The following is a 20742-nucleotide window of genomic DNA, read 5'->3' on the forward strand; positions in this document are numbered from 1 at the left end:
AAGCTTTACTGTACCGACCGGTGGCAGAGTTCAGAGTGATATTTACATCCTTTGCCGTTCGGATCCTGTAGGAGATTCATTCCAAACCCAAAACGTTCCCCCAAAGCTTTGTGACTCCTCGTTCCACTCGGAGGTAGCGAGTGTGTTTGGGGGGGTTGTGGGGGGGTGGGGTGGGGGGGGGGGTTTGTTGTAGTTGCTGCTTGAACTGATAATATGTGTATCCCAGGTCCTGCTGTGTCGTCTATAACAATAGACTAGAACGGTGCCTTAGATTGAGAATTTAGTACGTTTGTTGCATCAGTCGGCTAAGAACGCTCGTACTTACCTCGGCCTCGACAATCAGCCCGCTCAACCGGGGCAACTCTGTGAATATGAATATTTCTCTGGAAGATTTACTAACCCCCGCCCTGTTCACAAATAAAAAAATTTGTACTGTATATATATATCTAAAGTGTTTCTGAGATGATATGGACTGTTTAAAACAATAAAGTCTTGAGAAAGAAAGAAAAAAAAAACATCAAGTCGCCTTCATTGATTTTCCTCATCGCTTCCTTTTATTCTTGATTTTCATTGAAATCCACTCAAAATTCAGAATACACGAGCAAGTATATATTTCAATCATCAAGCGTTTCAGAAATCCTCCTAATCCGGTCAAACATTCGGAGATCTAACAGATTATTGATGAAAGCTGGTATGTGTGAGCAGCGGCAGGCGTTTTCTTCTCGAAAAAAGATTCCAGTAAAGCAAATCCAGAATCCTGGATTAGATTAGATTAGGTTAGATTAGGTTTATGGTGCACATCGCAATCCGACGGAAGAAAATGAAGAGAATGAGCGCTTGTACATATTTAGATGAAACAAAGTCTCACCTGAACCGACCGATTTTTCAAAATTTGAACTTTTTCAATACCAAAACTCCTCGGGGGAGGAGGGAGGAATTGTTTCGTCTCTTGCAGGTCAGTCGTGGTGCGACTCTCGCGTGACGGCGTGGTCTCACAGCTTCTTGGCGCAGTCGGGGCAGTAGACATGATCTCCGTTGATCACGAAGCGCTTGTTGGCCAGCGTCAGGGAGCACTTCTTGCAGTTGAAGCAGTACTCGTGCCAGGCGTAGCCTTCGTAGTTCACCACGTTGGTGCCGTGGCCGAATCCTGCACACAAGGAGAAGACCACGTTTGTTATTGACACGCAAGAAATTAAATATCGAACTACCCGACACTTAGACATGGTCTGAATTGGTTTTTTTCCCCTAAATTCTTAAGTGCAATTTTTAGAAGAAATGATCAAATTAAACTCGACTTGATATTCATGAATGGAAGCTTTAGGCCCCTAATTCTCTCCCGAGTATAAAGTTTAAATTTTCTTTTGTCGGGATTACAAACGTGGGAAACATCTCAACACATTTTAATATCAGTAAAAAGTTTTTTTTTTTTTTTCTAGTTCTATACTCGCATGAAAACACAAGTTTTAAACCATTTAAAATGACATTAGGATAATTGTGCCTGATTGAAATAAACATCTGATTCTATTAAAAAAAAAATTGTATTTTTAATCTCAACAAGGTTTTTAAAATAAAGGTCAAAACTTCTTTTTCAAGAGTGTCCGGGCCCAGACAGGCAGCCGTACATTAAGGTTTCAGATAAAACATAAGGAAAATATCAATACATTAAAAAAAATTGCAAATTTACAAAACAAAACAAATTCAAATGAATCTATTGTTCAACACAGCTGCAGATTGATGCAACTTTTTGAAAAGAGTCCAGTGAAAGGAGTTTTTTGAGTTTCAGGATTATTTGTCGTTCTTTCCAAGCAGATTGAGCCTCAAACCTGAACGCCTTTATTTTCCCAGTTCAATCCTGACTTTAGGAACAGAAAGGTAAAAAGAAGATTAATATCGACTGTGCTTCTCTAAACACGGGAATATTATTCTGATGTTTTGAGACGTAATATTATGGTTTTAGGACTTGAACCCGACAAACAAATGGTCTGGAAATTAATTTTACCGAGGTTGAGTTTAATCATGAGTTGAGAAACTTTTAACATTCTTCATGGAGACTAGAAGGCAGCTCGAAAACCCATCAACCACCCCGAGATCTTTGGTTTCGGTGGCTATATATAATCTGCAGGGAACTCCACATTTAGTTTCTCTCTTCAATCCAGATGGCAGTTTCTTAAAAAGTCCGACTAAACGGTTCACTTCTCTCCCCGAAAATAGTGAAACTACTTAATGAGCAACTGTCGACTCTGTTAAATCCACAACACTTCTCATAAATGGGTTTGCAATACTGTACTAATGTGCATTTCCTTTCAATTAGATTTTTTTTTTTCCACTTCTTGCTGCCTTCAGGCTCTAAAAGTGCCTCTTTATATCTGAAAGTGTTTATACCTCTTGTTTTTTTTTTCTCACCTCGTTGCAACATGGTACATCGATTCATCCGTCAAAGTGCATAAAATAGTGTTTTCCTGTGATCCCAGCATGTCACGCAGTCTCGCTTCGATTAAAGAACCAAAAAACAAAAGCGCCGGCCTGACCTGTGATGGGGTTCTTGCAGCCGTGGCACTTCTTGGCCACGTCGGTCTTGTAGCAGTCGACGCAGTAAACGTCGTTCTCATGAGAAGTGAAGCGAGCCCCTGCCAGAGACTTGCGGCAGGTTTTGCACACGAAGCACTCGGAGTGCCAGGGGTTGTCCTGGTAGCTGATCCCTCCAGAGGTGATGGCCTTGGGGAGGGCAGACGGGACGCTTTGTGATTACACAGAGCGAGGCCAGAGCACCCCCCCACCCCAAACCCCCCCCCATCCCCAGGTGGAGCGAACGGCCTGTACCTGCTTGCAGTGGAAGCACTTCTTGGCGAACTTCTTGTCGTGGCAGGCGGTGCAGTAGATGTCGTCGCCCTTGGACATGAAGCTCTGCGTGCGGATCGGCTGCTTGCAATCGAAGCAGGTGAAGCACTCCTCGTGCCACACCTTGTTCTTGTACTCCACGTTCTGGGATCCTGCAACACACGCCGAGACCAAATGATCTGTAGCGCTGCACTATGGAATAATGGTGCAACATATAACAATGTAATACATTTTCAACTCAATATGTAATAACACTGCATTTTGTAATAACTTGTTACATATTGCAACAGTTATTAGAAAATGTGGGTGTTCCATGTTCTTTTTTTCCAAGAAAATGTAATAATTTGGTGCATTATGGAGTAAATGTTGGCCTTTATCCATACATTGTTGTAAATATAATGTTTAATAATGAGAAAAAAATTGAAATTCAGTTGGACAAGACTTACATGTCACTCTTTGCCACTGTAGAAATGGTAGAATGTCGGGTTCTAGATCAGGTTTTACTTTTTAGGTCCGCTGCCGTTGTGGATTTTTTAAAGTTACAAGCCAAACAGTATTTCCCAACCAGCCAATTCATTTATTTTTCTTGAAGAAATAAAACCAGATTGTGAGTGCCACTGAGTGCATTTAATCATTTAAGCTGCATTGAACAAGTTATTACAAAATGCAGCATTATTACATAATGAGTTGAACATTTATTACACATTGCACCATTAACGCATAATGCGGCGCCACATGATCTCTTAAGATTGAAAGACTCCAAAAGAATAACCTTATGGAGCTTTATGATGTCTTATCGAATTCAGGGCATCAGGGTCTCGAAGGTAAAACATGAACCCCACCTGGCATCACCACCTTGTAGCAGCCCTGGCAGCGGTTTCCGTCCTCCCGGGAGCCGCACTTGCCGCACATTATCTTGCCATCATCCCGAGCGCTGAACGGCTCACTGGCCAGCGGCTTGTAGCACTTGGCGCAGCGGAAACAGTCCTCGTGCCAGTAGCGGTTCTTATGGTGCAGCTCCTGAAGAAGAGGAAGAGACCAAGTGTCCCATGAAGGATTTGATCCTCAGTGGCGGTGGTGACACGTCTTCTCACACGTTTAACCGTCTGTGGCCGAGTGCCGGGAGCATTTTGGAGCTCGGTGCCGGATGACGGACAGACTGAACCGGAGAACATTACTTACTCCGCCGTATGTCAGGATCTCCTCACTGTTGCATGACAGTCCTATGATTCATGGCGGCTCAGCCTTTCTCATCTCAGCACATAAAAACAACGATGTAGATAATAAAAGTAACTATAGCTGGATTCTATTCATGGTCCTGTGAGAACAGAGCAAACATTAATGCTTTTGTGATCTATAGCGGCGTAAATATGTCTGTGGTTTGGCCCCGACAGTAGAAGTATCTGACGTTGATTTTCTTTGCTTTATTGTTTATATTGGACTCGTAATTAATTTGTGGGAAACCACAGAAACAAAGGTTTAGTTGTTTGTTTAGAAACGTCACTGGGACCAATGGACCTTATGTCCAAATTAAATGATTAATTTAATTAAAAACATTAGAGGGTAAAAATAAAAAGGTTAAAAAAATCCCTGTTAGAACTGAATCAACATTTTGATTGAAACTTCGACTTCACAGTGTCCATCAACTGGAATCCTGCATTTTTGACTCAGTTTGTGGAGCTGAGGGTTTTGGATTTGCATATTGAAGCTTTTTTATGAAACCTACAAAGTCAAACCTTCTTAATTTTTTTTTGTTTCCAACGGAAATTCACATAATAACTTAAACAATAAATTTATCACCCTCTCTCTCTCTCACACACACACACACACACACACACACACACACACACACACACACACACACACACACACACACACTCTTTGTGTTCACCTTGGAGTCGGCGCCGATGGGGCGTTTGCACTCAGCGCAGCTGTTGGCACAGAGTTTATCGAAGCACTTGGTGCAGACGTGCTTCTCATCCTTCTTCACGTACTTCTTGCCGTGCAGGTTGTCACGGCAGTAGTAGCAGTCGAAGCGGTCGGTCATGGTGGAGGTCAGATAACTCTTGGGACCTGTGATCACACAAGTGGGATGGAGGCACACGTTTTGTTTCTTTTCTGTCATGGTGTTTCCTCTAAACACCACATGGGGGCAGTGTTGCCTTTTCCAACGCTGCTCAGATTCTTTCGGTCCCGTTCAGCAATATAACAGATACATTTTACTGATAAAACTTTAAACACTATATTCTGTGCCTCAGAGGTAAAAGGTGAGGAACAAAGATGGGAATGAAATTGGGTGTTTTATAAGAGGCAATAAATCCTCAGAAATAATAATGTTCAAGAGTTCCTCTACGACTTTAAATATATACACAATTTGAGAGAGTTTCGTCTTTTTCCTCTCATGCCAATAACAAACAGAGATACTGCTCTCGGTCGTGGCATACCAAAGGGATGAGGGAAGTGAGAGTGACGGAAAAGAGCAGCTCGCAGATGTCTGCTTGTTGTCCCGCATACTTTTTTTTTATCAGGCTATCCCAGGAAAGCTTAGGTCATATTTTTAGACCGCTTGACTCACTCCCTTTACCCCCCCCCCCCCCCCCCCCACACCTTAATCTTCCCCCCCCCCCTGAGCCTGGCCCACACAACCGCCCGCTCCTTGTTTTGTCTGCATTTTCTCTTTGCTGTAGTCGTTTTATTTGAAGTCGTAGTGTAAACTGTGAAAACGGATTTGCTTTTCCATTCATCAACATTCAGCGGGGCCAGTTTCCTGGACGCACCGAGCTTCATCTTCATCACTTCAAAGCTCCTCTCCCAGACGCATGGATGCCACCGGGGGCAGCTGAGCACACGCTGAACTTTAGCAGAATTGATTTATTTATTGCGGCAGATTTGATTTTAATCCGGCCGGTGGGACAGGGGCGACGGAGGGAACAATGGTAAGAATGGCAATTGTCCTAGTAACCATAGGAACAAGGAAATATTTATGAAAGGAGACTCTGGCTATTGGAGTGAGACTTGGTAAACAGCCACGTGGAAGAGATGAGTGGTATGAGCCCCTCGGTGTGACTGGATGGATAAATGGGACCGTGTTGGGAGCGAGCTGCAGCTGTGCTACAGGGATGAAGACATAACTGAGGATTGAGAGCTGGCATGCTCGGCCTAAACTCACCCCCACCTCTCATGGCAGCAACATTCAGCCAGTGGTGTTAGGATAGGTTAGGTTGGGTCATTTTTTTTTCAAGCACTGGTCTGTAAATTAAGTTTACAGTGAGTCACAAAGCGCAAGCCAATAACAAAGTCCCTCAATGTGACAACTGAGCCAGCCATAAAAACTCAGGAATAAGACTGAGATAAAACCTGATGAAGCAATCAATAGAAAAAAAGATATAATAACAAGAAAGATGTAGAAACAGTGTTAAAAGGTTTAGGTAGTAAGATAATGGATAGAACATAAGGTGAACAATGTCAGAGAGAAACAATATAAAACAATGGATTTTACTGGTCGTCACTGATTCTGAGAGTTTGTAATAACAAAGATCGACGCAAATCTCAAACTGCGGCGTGCGTCATGGTTGGAATCCGATTGGAAAGATGTAATATTCTCAAAAACAGTTGAGAACTTAGTACATAATATCGGAAATGTAATATTTGACTTGATTTTCATGTTTTGTATGATGAAAATCAGCTCCTCTTCTTCTGAAGCTACTGAATTTAACTTTGTAATCGTGTCTGGCAGGAAATATCACTAAAGAATCCAACATGTGTACTTTTGGGAGAGTCTACAGCTGATTGGGTTGGCCTGTCGTAGCGGTGGGATAAAAATATATAAACAATATATGGTTAAAAAGTTAATGTCGATGTTTCTCATGTCACTGTCAAGTGCTGGGACGCAGCTGTTTTTTGAGCCTGATGAGAAATAAAGGACCTCAGCGTTAATACAGTGGGAGACAAATTAAAACTCACGGCCGCAATCTGAGGATCCCGGGGTGTGATCTGAGTGATAAACTCTGGCTAAAAATATAATGAAATACTAGGGAATATATGAAAGAGGCTTGATGCAAATTCACTCAGTGCAGGTTAATACATAGGTTTTATCTGACACCCTCTCAGTTTCACAGAATGAATGGGTTTGATGGCGAGTGACCTCTGCTGGAAGTGCCAGACAGAAACAGGAACATTTGCGCTTGCGATTCAGGAATGCAAGTTGGTTTAATCCATTTTGGGACAACGGCAGTAGAATACATCAGGAGGTGGGTATGCTCAACAATACCTGTATTTGCTAGGATTATGCCTACTGGGAGAGCGAACAGAAGTACCCAATATATATAAATATTACCTGGCAGTGGTAAAGGTTGGACTAGTTACGGCTGCCCGGGTCATCCTCAGATTGTGGAAAAGATATTTTAAAAAAAAATAATTTTTTAAATGGATGGAACTAATGTTAGAGATCGGATCATATGAACACATGCTGGCAAAGATCAATGATCAATGCTCCAAAATCACACACACGGGACTTTTTCGTGACCCCGGTCGGCCTCGAGGTCTATTTCAGACTCTCTATTTAAAGTGCATTGACCTTCCAGAAGGGAACAAATGTAGTTGGATGTGGAGTGATGACTCCTGGGAGTATGAAGCTATTGTGGCACCAGCCAGCGCCTTAATCTTTTGTTGCAGCCAGAGTGACAGCTGCCCGGTGTCAAACAGGCGTGGTATGCACCAACACTCGGGAGGATGCCACTGTGGAGAGGAGGAGGGTGGGTGGGTGGGTGGGGGGGGGGGGGGGGGGGGGGGATGTCCACTGATAAAGGTCACCAGATCAAGAAGTGAGTCAGCGGCTGTAAAGAGCGGCTCAAAGCCGTCGCAGCCAAAACAACAGCGACGTTCCTAAAACTTCCTGCTCTCTGCCTCCAAAGACAGTGACACCAAGGAAAGATCTGAATCTCCGCTTTAATGCCGTCATACTATTTATACAGTGCGGAACCTGGAACAAGCTGATCTGGAAGAATACAACGTGAAGGACGTTTATATATTGAACCTCAGAGTCTTGGCACAGGATGGTCATTTCATGATGTGGAAAACTGTTCTGCAATGGGTTAATCTGGGATTTCTTTGTGCCTCACATAATTTGAAAGAAGATTCACTAAGATTTTATGCTCCTTGTGTTTAAATGTTTATTTTCAAACTAATACTTTAAAATATCATGATGTTTATCTTTTGGTTTTAGTGAAGTTGTCTCAGAGCGACATTCACAGATACCGATCGACGTTGCAGATGGAGGGAAATAATCAAAACTACTGAAAGATTTTAGAGCTGGTGAAATTAAACTGCTTTCCTATTTCTTTGCCGCGTATGACGATGACAGTCGGCGAAACGAACAGAAAAGTGTATCTGAAATTCAACACAATTCAAGCAACTTTCCTAAAACAACAATATAAGTAATTGTCGTTCTTAAAGCATACGTACATAAAGCAGCGCAATTGACCATGGCAGTTATTCCCAAACAGAAAAGAGAAAGATTTAAGATTTACAGCAACATCGACTTTTTAAAGAGAAGCCTTGACAAAACTCTCTGGGTTTGTAAAGGTTATATTGTTAATGAGGCGTTAGTCAGACAAAATGACCAAAATCTCCTTGGAAATGCAACAATAGAGGTTATTATCTGATGAAAATAAACATTAAAATGGAGGAAAAAAAGCTTTCCTTTAGTAAAAAAGGACAAATCTGAAGCAGTCAGACAGTATTGAGATAGAAGTATTGAAGTATCTCCATCTGCCTACAAAAGATATTAGATGTGAAATAGCAGTATTATAAAATTGGGAAAGTTTACTTGACTAGTGATGATTAACTTGTTCTTTAAGTTTTATAATGGAATCAAAATGATTTAATTGACTAAAGAGCTGAAATATGCCAGATTATCAGGACGTATGAACGTATTTTCCAGCTCTGACAAATGACTCCGGTCCTCCACAGGTTAATGATATTTAGTTTTTTTTTTTGCCTGATAACAAAACTCAGCACACTGAAACGCGTGTTAACGGTTCCTGTCCGGTCAGATTTTTACCTGAGTGCTTGTAGAAAGTCATGTTGGCTTCGAGTCGGGCAGGAAAGACGACGCAGAAAACAACAGGAGGACAGTAGCATCCGCAAAGGGGTCAGACCCAGAGACCATGCACCTGGTTCAGAAATGGAGGGCTGTATATACCCTGCTGTGACCCCCCCCCCTCCACAAACACACACATACACACACGTCCCCGACCCCCACCCCATTCAAATCCAACCTTCACCCCCTCCAGTCCTTTTTAGGGTATGGATTAGAGAATGGGGCCGGATGAGGGGAGTTTGATGCGGGGCGGATAGATTGGGTGGGGCAGATTGGATTCCACTGCTGTAACATCAGAAAGAAAAGAAAAGACAGTCTGGAGGTTTTAGTGATGGCCACCGGGGGGGACAACAGACACTCCTACAGACCCCCACAACAATGTTTGGTTTCACTGTACAGATGGCATGTCGCATCGCCTCATGTCACAAAGTCAAAACGATGACCCAGAGAGGGAGAGAGTCGATATTGTGAGCCGAGGAAAGATGTAAAGCAAAGTGTGGCGGAGCGTTTTATAAGGACCCCCGCTTATATCCTCACAGGCATTGTGTGTCAGCAACTCTACGTAAGAGTTTCCAGCTTAACGAGTGTTATATCCTGATAACAACTGACTCGGAGCAGAGCGGGTAAAAATGGACGTAATGTTTCTTAGAAATCCGCAGGAAAAGAAATCGTGATGGGAAAAGCAAAACCCTGTTTTGGAAACCTTGTGACCTTTGACACTGATTATAGCAGATACCATCCATGTGATGAAGATCCTTCAGGTAGAGCTGCAGAAATGAGTCGCCTGATTAATGCAGGTCCTTTTTAATGAATTGTGAGCACTGGCTTTGTTAGTGCATCCCGAGTTTAACTCCTGACTCCACATTCACAGTGTTAACTACTTAACTCATCCACCGCATGTTTTCATCATGTTTATCAAACACGATGAGCTGAAAGAAGCTACAGAGATTCAGGAAGTGTCAGGCCCTGCTGCAGCTGATTTAGTATTGTTGAACGCCTTTGATAAGAATTTCTATGGCTAAGACGATTATCTTCATTATAGTTTGTGCAGCAGCGTCACAGAGGGCTTTGAGTTTGAAAGTCTGACCCGGCAGAATACACAAACAAGCTCAAATATAGAAATAAAGGAAGATAATGAAAGTGAGAGGCGAGTCACAGACTCGGCAGGAAATAAAGACTGGTGATTAACCCATTGATCTCAGTTAGGGAGCATATCCCTTCACATTCCAACAGGAAACACTCCTCCCGTTAGATAACCTTCTTTATATATTAGACCCACTAACAAATCAAGTAAGCGATTTTGCGTGCAGGCGTGCATGCACTCAGTTGTTTAAAGGGCATCTGGTTGTAATTACAGATTTGATTTGGTCCATTACCACAGTGCATTAGATTACATTATGTCCCCTTTTATAATCTGTCAGCCAATTATTCCAAACCCACAAATGCTAATTAATGTAGAGGGAGGCGCCATCACGACTCCCAGCCTACAAAAACCTCCCGAGCAGAGGATCAGCGCCATATTAGATCAGAAAATCCTCTCTGAGCTCTACTTACATGACTTCAACTTATACTTTTCTGGATTCATGAATCTAAAATTAGACTGTATCTCTTCTTTAATCTCACAACTCACTGTGATATGCCTCTCCGTTATTCAGTATTTGCATGATTGGGTTTTTTCGGTGAAATACAAATATAGTTGTGGATCATGTCTCAATTTGTTTTATTAAATAACAGCTGATGAATTGGAAAAATTGTGTTATGTTGCCACTAAAACAATCAGTTTTAATGATGATATGTCTATTCTGCAAAAATTTGAAGTATAATTAGGGAAATATGTGATGAATATTAGTTTGACAAAGATCAATTTGATGGTTTTCAATTCATAACAGAATATAACAGCAGGTTCCGCCGTCACAGATATTAGAACAGAAGCACATTTTGAAGTGGCGAGTAATCGCTCTGATATCTCCGATTCTCTTCCCAAAAATGATGTTGCCACTTGACTTTGTTCAACAAAAGTTCATATTTATTACGTTGAAGACAAATATTGACATTTTAAGACAAAAGTTGATCATAAAAAATATGATTTTTATCTTTTACTTCTCTCGTCGATCCGCACACGTCTATTTTACCAATAGAAAAATACAGTCCTGTTTTTCAAAGTACAATTCGTCATGCAGTAAAGTTTATTAATACACCACCGAGCATTCGCTGATGGAACAAATCACACAAATCACAGCTTATTAACACTTAAATCAAATCACATCTCGCACAAGATTTGTCATGTTTGCTGGCCGATGAGTCCAAACTTAACAGGTCATTTGAATAAAATATGACTCCCCAGCCTCTCAAGAGGCGCGTCGTGTTTGTTTACTGTTTATCTCGCCGCTTTGACTTCTGTGACAGCGCCGGCACGGAGTACATCTGGTTCCTCGCTGTGTGCAGCATGTTAACAGGCTCATCTGCACTGATCATGTTGACTCTACCCGGGGACCGCTGTCCTGAAAGACAATAAAGCGGGAATGCCGAGCCCCCCCCCCCCCCCACACACACACACACCTGCCGTCTGCAAAGCCCCACTTTTCACAGAACATAACTCCCGCTCATCTGGAACAACAAACAAAACCATAAATATATCCTTCCACATGAGACAATCCTGGTTAAACACACAACTCATGATGTGGCTGTGAGGTTTTTTTTTGTTCTTTTTTCACACTTTTCATACTTTTGGTCGGACATAACAATCAAAACGAGACAAATCTAAAATAGTCACATATGATTGGGCAAGATTTACTTGATTACAGAATATCCATCCATCCATCCATCCATCCATCCATCCATCCATCCATCCATCCATCCACCCACCCATCCACAGGAAGAACATGCAAACTGCCAGGCAAGGCCCAGTCTGGACTTGTACTGGGTATTTTCTCACTGTGAGGTGAGAGCATCACCACAACGCCACCATATAACGTCCAAACATGTCAAACAACTTAATTCCCCTTGTCGCCTGTCTCAGTGCTGGATCGCGTTTTAAAAGGAAAAAGAACAAGGAGTCCTAAAAGTTCCTCACTCACGGCTAAAAACAGGAAGCATTTGCACTCCCGACTGTGATGAATTCTTTTGGAAGTCACGCTGTCATGAGACATTGTGCTTTATATCAGTAATTTTTGGTATTGCGTTTGCCACTTGGATGCGAGCCCATCACCTATCGCCTCTGTAAAGTAGTGGGTTTGAGGCTTGGCAGCAGCGAGAAACAGGAAATCTGGCCCGTGGTTACTTCCTGAACAAATGAGAGCAAATCCCTCGACATGACTGGAAACAACAGCCGCCCTCGTTCTGCTGTTACCAACAGCAACTGAAGTCGTGTCTGAGAGCTCGTTTATCACCCCGACCTCTCTCCCGGCGCATCCCTGCGTCTCAGTCACCCTCCAAATCTGGTTAGTGGGCAGACGGACCGGTGACAGACGGTCGCTCACTATCTCTGCCAGGGGGGGGATGTAGTGACTCACCATGCATACACAGAAACAGTGACAAGGTACACCACTCATTTATACACACACACACACACACACACACACAGTTGTTTTCCAACCCCCGGACATAAGGTCAAGCCAAAGCCGCAAGACCCAGACGCAGCGAGGTCAAGTATGTGTGAACAAAAGGCCACGAGGGAAACTCCATCAACATAGAAACAAGCCTGTCCTGGCTCAGGATACCGGCGTTGCTAACACACGTACTCGGGAACTTTTAGAATAAAGCCCTTCACTGTAGGGCGGCGCGCTCTCCTGCTCGCATTGCTCTCATATGACTCAGTCCTCCAAACTCAGAGAAAGTCTGCCGACGTGTTTTACGAGGAGAATGAATCCAGTTAAAAGTTTGACCATGGAAATTTTAAAAGTAAAGAAGGAAAAAAAAAAAAACAGAAGAACATGAGTAATCGACAAAAGCATCATAAAAAGTGTTAATTTCTGTTATACGTGACGTTATTCTTAACCTCTGTGAATCACGGTGACGGCCAAAGGGCCAGACAACGGAACGCTATTTTCATCCGCAAAAAATGGCAGAAGCTCTTGTTGTGTTACCTTTAGTCCTTATAGTAAGTTCATACTTTTTGTTGGACATTAAAAAAAAAAGAAAAATCTTACTCTGCAGCTGCTGGGGTGTAGATCAAACACAATAATTGCATTTACCTGACTATATCGTTTTAATTGCCGTCTTCTAGGAGTATATAAAGCAGTCTAAATGAGCTCCACCTCAACCAGCCAGCGCAGTAAAATGCTGACTGCACATTATTGCACTGGTAACGACTCTTAACGGGGCACCCCTTCATTTCATGATGACTGACGCAGGCCTATTACATTATTACGTTCCATAATTTTCTTTAGGTAAAAGATGACACGGTGGAACGGACTGAAACCCTCCCAGTTCGCTCTCTCTGTGTCGAGCTTCGTGGTTTTCTTTTTCTCCGAAGAGAGGAAAAGGGCGAGGACAGCAGCACATCCACAGAGAGCATATTGCCTGTACTGCCCACTCAGACAAACAAGGAGCATTGCCTATTTAGGAGTCGCGCCGGGCGGCTGAAAGCCTCTGTTTCCTCAGTTCAGTCATCTCGACTCAGGCACAACTCCTGTCTCTCTCTCTCTCTCTCTCTCTCGCTCGCTCTATCCTCTCTGCTCTATTTGCTCGAACAAAACAAATTTCAGCTCTTGAACAAAGATGCTGTGTGTAAGGCTGCCTCGGTGTGACCGCAGACTTCCTGCTGGTGACCTGATGGAGACCTCACACTCGCAGCTTCACGGGAGAGCAGTATAAGAAAGACTAATGTCCAACCATGTTGGATTTACCCACTGCATTCATCCTTTCTTTTTCATTACTGCAAGCGGCTTTCTATTTAAAGAAAACTTTTAAGGTAGAAAGTTAGTTAATTGCTGTGGGAAGTCGAACGTTTTCATGTTTTCTGGAGGACGGTGAAGTCATACCGGAGCCACAAAAAGACCCAGTGTTGCCAGAGAAAGAGCCGTAATCTGCAGCTCTCTTTAATGACATCATGCATTTGCTCTGGCGGCCCTCCAAACAAGCAGGGAGGAGACGGCGGGCTTTACGTCCCACATGGGAACATTTAGGCTGCGCAGGTTATATTAACCAGACAGGAGCGTCTCTGCAGCACATTAGTGTGCAACATGTGAATGACAAGACGGAAACAATCCAAGACAAAAGTAGAACAGTCGTACAGGTTTGTGCAGAGGTTGTCCACCCTATTGGTGACCAAAGCAAGGGCCAAGTCAGCTGAAAGAATACAAAAAAAAGAAAGAAAGGATCATAATAAAATATGTCTTTTGTTTAAACTATTTTTTCACCCCTCTAAACTTGCTGTAATAATTTGACATGAAAATAAATAGTAATGATTGACACAAATCTCACAGCCCATGACAACAAGTAGAGAGACAAACCTGACGGCAGATCGCTGGTTGTTGACACATGATGCCCCCCACCCCCCCACCCCCCACCACCACCACCACCACCACCACACACACACACACACACACACACACACACACACACACACACACACACACACACACACACACACACACACACACACACACACTTATCTTAACTGTCAAATTCTGCTGGACTTATTTTTGCTAAATGTTTGACACGAACCCAATTCATTCATAAAAAGATCGAATGAAGTTCATTGAAATCAAGTGAACAGTTAATATTTTAAACTGCATCGTGTTTTACAAGTTTTGTGTTGCAGCGTATCAATTTTCAAGATTCACTTCTTTCCCACTTTGCGTGTGAGTTCTTTCACTGCGAGTTTAGTACATGCTGTGACTTCCGGGATTTGACGCACACGCACCTAATCCCATTCCAGTCTGATTGACTGTATACATGCCAAATGGATTTCAACTCCATAGCGCTATTCCACCTCTTGTGCGCCCCACCAAAGTGCTTCTCACTGTTTGTCGCATTCACACACACACACTCCATCGTTGTGTGTGTGTGTGTGTGTGTGTGTGTGTGTGTGTGTGTGTCACGTTCACACACACACAACGATGGAGTGCGAGGTGCTCATTTGGAGTTCTGTGCCTTGCTCAAGGACACTTTCACACGCTTTCGATTAAGAGAGGACCACGCTACCAACCTGGGCACTTCCGCTTCATGAAGGAATAAATTGTCTTTGATTTGCAAACACAAAAGTGTTTATAGCCTAAAGGAGACATATGAGAATAAGACTTCCCAAGAGCAAAATTGTGAGTTAAAATCTCATTCGAAACATAACGGGCTACTACACACAGCTTGTTGGTGGACTATAGATGTTTTGATAGATTCCAAAGTGGTAAGAAAAAAAATGTTGGAAACTTGTATCACAACACAAGTTTAAATACACTTAAAATCAAAAGTATAAAAAGCGACAACCTGTCGTGAAAACTGTGCTAAAATAATAAAAATGTCAAAACATTTACAACTTCAAGCTCAATTCGTTTTTATCTCTTTTATTCCACTGATGATAATTCTTGACTTTTGTTAATAGTTTTTGTTTGTTTTGAAGTAGTCACACTTCAAACCTGTTGAAAATAGAAACTCTCTCTCCCACAATCTGCCTGATACCTGAACGTTCAAACAATTTGGGCTGGAGTTGTTGCGCTGCGCACTGACGTGCGCGCATCACTTGTTGCGCACTTACACCACCACGACCGGACTTATCAGATACAACTAAAGAAATTCCACTGTAATTGGTGGAAAGAACTCCCCGTGTCCTTGTAATTGACCCGAACTATGCAGTGTACGTCCATCCCATAAGAAAATGACAGAAATTGCGCAATTTGCAAGAGTTGCGCTTAAATGACCCATAAAGCATCATTAAAAGAGAAAGAGGAGAGAAAAAAAAGTATTTCTTCTGTGTCCTGATGGAGGAAAGCGTCCCGAGCCGTCTGCTGGTCTCCAGTGTTAATAAACACACAGCTGCGGTTTGGACTCACCTCTGGGAAGCGGACAGATGAGCGTCCTTCTGTGCGTCTTGCGGGGTTTGGCTGAGAGGTGAAATCTGCGGAAGCACCGCAGCTTTAAAAGAGAGGAGGGAGCATCTAGGAGGGGTAGAACTATGCAGGACATGAGCCAAACCTCTGTAAACTCTCATAAACAATGACCTCAACCAGGAATTTTAAAGCTCTCTTTGTAAAATGTACTTCTTTTTTTCCGTCTAATTCTTCTTCTCTGCGTGGACGCGCACTTTGACGCAACAAGCCACAGTTGGTGTCTGCTCTGCAGGAATCTCACATTATGAAATCACTTCTCCCATTAAGCGTTCCAGCTGTTTGCCAAAGTTTGACAGATGATGTTCACGTTGACACGTTTCTATCTCCCCCAGCTGGCCTCACTCGGCTCCTTCTTTGGTAAGGAATAAAGGGAATTACATCAAGATGAGTCATTCTGAGCCCAAAGTAAAGCCTTACCCTCAGAGTTAATCCGCTTCAATTACAGATCCGTGATTAAATGCACAAAAGGTGCTCTGGCACATAACACAGATGGCAGGTTTCGCAGTAACCTTGAGATTTGACATCTAAGCACACCCACTGATTGAGATAAGCGTCTGGCTCTGAAGCTGTGAGTGATGGTGATCTATTTGTGTGGACAGTTGGCCCTTAAGACAGGAGGGGAGGATTTCAGACTCAGAAAGTCGTGTGTGGCATTTATCAGGAGTACAACTTCACTCTCCCCTGCTACACAACGTATTACCGATCTGTATATTTACTCGTGAATAAAATGTTAATGGTAAACCCATCACAGGAGTGTATACAGATGCATTATTACTGTAGAACTGTTTTGACTGGAGGTCGGTGTTGATGGTAGCAGCATGTCTGGGCCGTCTGGTTCCTTCTGTCACAGACCCTGTGCTGGCTAATGTAATGGGAAGTTATCAATGGATGATTTATAACAAATAAGTACACCCTGAAGACATCCGTCATGTTGGCTGCGAGTGTATGTCATTAACAGGTAATATCGTTAGAACCTATTTATGGTCCCACGGTTTAGGTTAATGCCTTTTCAAGTTGCAGTTTATATTTTTTAACTTTAGAGAGAATAGAATGAAAGTTACTTTCATTGTTTCAGGGGAAATAACGTGGATATAAGCTTTTATAGAGGGTGTGTTTGCTTGTTGGTAGAAAAATCTTTAATTTATCTGATCTGTTCTATGGCGTTACTCACATTCACACTGCATTGTTTCAAAGTGTCTCTGTTTAAAACACCTGTTTGTAATAATGGGTCAGTCTGCTGAGCTTCAGGTGACACATTCATCACTTTAAACAAGCATGATGCAACCGCACATTCCTACAGTGCTTGATTATTTTCACATGAAAGACTCAGCAACTCTGTTAGAAACTACTATATTGAACAATATCAGTGAACCACAATCCCTTCTCTGACTTTGCAGATCAACTTAACACTTGCTTGCAGCTTCTGAGACGTTTGTGGAAAAACCCTGGAGGACTGGAATACAAACATGTTTAGTTGTCAGAGAGACCGAGCTCTGCTCGAGCTAAATGCTCTTGTGAAATTATCATTTCCTCCCGACGCTGTGACTCCACTCGACAGACATTCTTGTGCAGACTGGAGGCAGTTTGTGTCCATATTAGGAGCAACGTTACCTGATATCGGACACAGATTGGGCCCGGGAGACTTGAATGCCATCGGTCTCAAACAGGGTGGGGACCCTGCTTTTTCTGACACATACCGAAACTGGAGGTAGAGTTTACGCCATGGATTCCACGAGATGATATCAGTGACAGGGGGTAAGAAGTTAAAAGGGGAACCGAAGCACTTTTGTGTCAAACAGGCGAGAACATATCTCAACCCAAAGCTTCATTTATTTACCCTCATATTAGAACATTTATATTGGATTTCAGTAGAATAACACAATACTCTCCATCTCTGTGAGCGCCGCAGCTTGAGAAAATCAAACTATCCAGCGGAGCACTAGAAATGTAAATAAAGAAACGAGGTCTGGGGAAAACATTTCACATGAAGCAAAGGCGCTTTAGATTATTATTTAATTCCTTTCGTGTTTATCCGTGATGAAACCACCGACTCAACCGGGTGGGAATGGAAGCCACCTCACTCTTTGAGAGTCGTACCCACTTTCCAGCTGGGTCGGGCAGCTCCACCCTTAATGGAATATTTAGAAGATGTATAGCTTGTCAGCTTGGGGCTACCTGCCTGACTTGCAAAAAGCACCGGGAATATAATCCTATTCTTAGCATTATAAGAAAATCCCTTCTCGGATTCATGCAACTCAAAAGAAATCACCTCTGGCACTAATCTTTTACGTTTCTCGCGGGTGGGATCATCATTCCTTGGAAACCCAGGGATCTAATAAAAAAATAAAAAAAAAGGGAATGAAGAAAATGAGGAGGCCATTACAGTGAGGGGCTTTAATCAAAAGCACAGGCTTCTGTTTATTGACTGTTGCACGCACACAAACAGGTGACGGTATATTTACACAGATGTAAACAGTCCCGCGATACAGAATTAAAGAGAGGACACGCCACCTCCCTCCTTCCCACTCGCGCAAACACGCGTATATGCAACCATGTGCTCTCGCAGGCATCGACTCACACGTTCTTCCACACGGAGAATTTGCGGTATAAAGATTGAACGGACCGTCTGAAAACACAAAAGCACAGCAGGCCTCTTTGGTCAGCTACTTCAGACAAGATTTCCAATGATCAAAGCTTATCACGAGTCGCCATTCGGAGAACAGAGACAGAACACGGACTGGCGCAGCAGTAGGCAAAACACCAACATTGATTTGATCTCATCGCTGATGTCAGATCATTTTACGTGTCGGTTCCAGAACAGTTGCGCACAATTCAGCATGAGCGTTGTTTTTTTGTTTTGTTTTTAAATCAGTGGAGGATGAATGATTGAGGCTCTGTAGAAGTCATCGCGACCAGCATTCAAACAGCAGCTTGTCCCAAACATAAAGTACCTGAATGGTATAAAGTCATAAGGTGAGAAACAATTTGAACCATGAAGCTCTTTAGTAACACAATAGATCATTTTCACTTTTCCATGACAGTAACTGACGTACATTTTCCAGCAACATTCCAAAACACAAATCGAATAAAAACAAAGCAGCCGTTAATGAAACAAACAAACAAACAACAACAAAAAAACAATAAAACATCACAACATTCTTAATATTGGAGTGCAAAGTTTTTTTCTTTTTTCTTTACTTAACCATTTCCCTTCTTTCAAAAAATAATATTCAGCTACACAAACGAAGCAAATTGTAGAAACAATAACTCATGTTGTGGATCATGTGGAGACATTAAGAATGCTTGAATATTAAAAAAAACAAAACATTTAAATTATAAGTTCCTGCACAGCAGAAGATAACCGTGGAAGGAAAAGCAGATGTCCGAACGCCGACTCCTCCTTCCACCTCTGTATCATCCCTACAACACACACAGGACTCGCTCTCCTTCCTCCTATATTTCTCTCACCCGTTATTAGAGCTTCATCATCATCATCATCATCATCATCCATTTTGCACACCTCTAGTTTCTGCTCTTTTCTTTGGCTCACCGAGGCCCAAACACAAACCTGTTGTGTTCGGCTAAGCCACCGAACGTTTTCTGGCTTCGGTCCACGTCAACACAAGTGTTTCCACGGCGACCTCCTATCAACACTTCCTGTTAAACCCGCATTAACAGCTGCTCTGCTGTGCACCGGGAGGAGCTCACAAACACTTCCGTTCTTCTTCAACCAAAATAACCTCAACGGCGACGCACCGAGATGCGATTGCAAGTCAAATGTGACACATCTCAACACTTAAAATAGTTTTCTCTTCCCCCCCCCCCATGGCTTTCTGTGGATTTACGCCACTATGCTCCATCTTTAACATCCAACCATTAATGAATAAAAAGCTTTCAGTGTACAGCAGAGAAAAACCTCCAGCAGTAAGACGACTATTGTTCTTAGTTCACAGTAAAACTGAAAGACTCAGGGTAATAATCAGAAGAAAAGTCTTCAAAAACAAAAGAAGGGCTGCAACAGGTATTCAGTTAATAGATTTGTCAATCAAAAATGTGTATCTGCACAGATTTGTAATTTCTGTTGTATTTCTGAGCAAACGCGTCCAGTTCAGTAGTAAAAGGTAATATAGTACAGTTTCACAGCCGAGTCTGTGTTTGCTCAAACTCAACCTTATGCTATGTGGCTTACTATACTTTTATTTTCTCATCAGTCAATCTAACAAAAATAACAATTTAAAAAAAAACTGTCACGAAAAAAATCAGCTGATTAATTTGGAGATCAACAAACAAATCCTCCAAAAACTAGTTACGTCTACAGTCAATCTCTAATTTTCCAAAAATAGTTTACTAAAATCATCTGCGCTTACTGCTGATGCGATAGCAAGTTCTTTTACTTTCTAATCTGGGTTTCTCTAAAGTGTTTTGAAAATCGAAGGAAATAAAAAAATATGATTCATAGTCATCAGTCGTTAATAGAAAATGTGCACACAAAAGTAAATGGATACGAAATACGTGATTCGGCTAAAAGTATCTCCGTTGCAAAAACAATACAAAACACTTCGAGGTCATCTGCATTCAGCTTTCAGAAAATGGCAAAGATGCAGGAGAGAAATGGCACTAAAAGTTCGACTCGTCTGGATCTCGTTTTTCAAAACAACAGCCCTTCGTTCTGCTGTGAGCGACATGAGCTTCTAGAATAAGGTGTAAAGTGTCTCTCTTATGTCACAGTCAAAGGTCATCGGGAGAGATCCACAGCTC

The 20742-nt window shown here is 42.4% G+C and overlaps 1 protein-coding gene across 3 annotated transcripts; it reads right to left on the reverse strand.

The window, feature by feature from the left end:
• Nucleotides 1-531: 531 nt before the first annotated feature.
• fhl1a (four and a half LIM domains 1a) lies at nucleotides 532-16532 on the reverse strand. Of its 3 annotated transcripts, XM_080465714.1 has the most exons (7): nucleotides 16402-16532; nucleotides 15928-15992; nucleotides 4730-4911; nucleotides 3681-3858; nucleotides 2821-2990; nucleotides 2529-2715; nucleotides 532-1147 (listed from the first exon to the last, which is right to left on the reverse strand). In XM_080465714.1, the coding sequence occupies exons 3-7, from the start codon at nucleotides 4883-4885 to the stop codon at nucleotides 993-995; spliced, it is 846 nt and encodes a 281-aa protein (XP_080321840.1). In that variant the 5' UTR covers nucleotides 4886-4911; nucleotides 15928-15992; nucleotides 16402-16532; the 3' UTR covers nucleotides 532-992. The 3 variants fall into 3 exon arrangements, with proteins under 3 accessions (XP_080321840.1, XP_080321838.1, XP_080321839.1); XM_080465712.1 differs by lacking the exon at nucleotides 16402-16532 and having other exon boundaries at nucleotides 15928-16328; XM_080465713.1 differs by lacking the exons at nucleotides 15928-15992; nucleotides 16402-16532 and adding an exon at nucleotides 8900-9302.
• Between the last annotated feature and the right edge of the window lie 4210 nt (nucleotides 16533-20742).

The sequence above is a fragment of the Lipophrys pholis genome, assembly GCF_963383615.2.
Source record: "Lipophrys pholis genome assembly, chromosome: 6".
NCBI lineage: Eukaryota > Metazoa > Chordata > Actinopteri > Blenniiformes > Blenniidae > Lipophrys > Lipophrys pholis.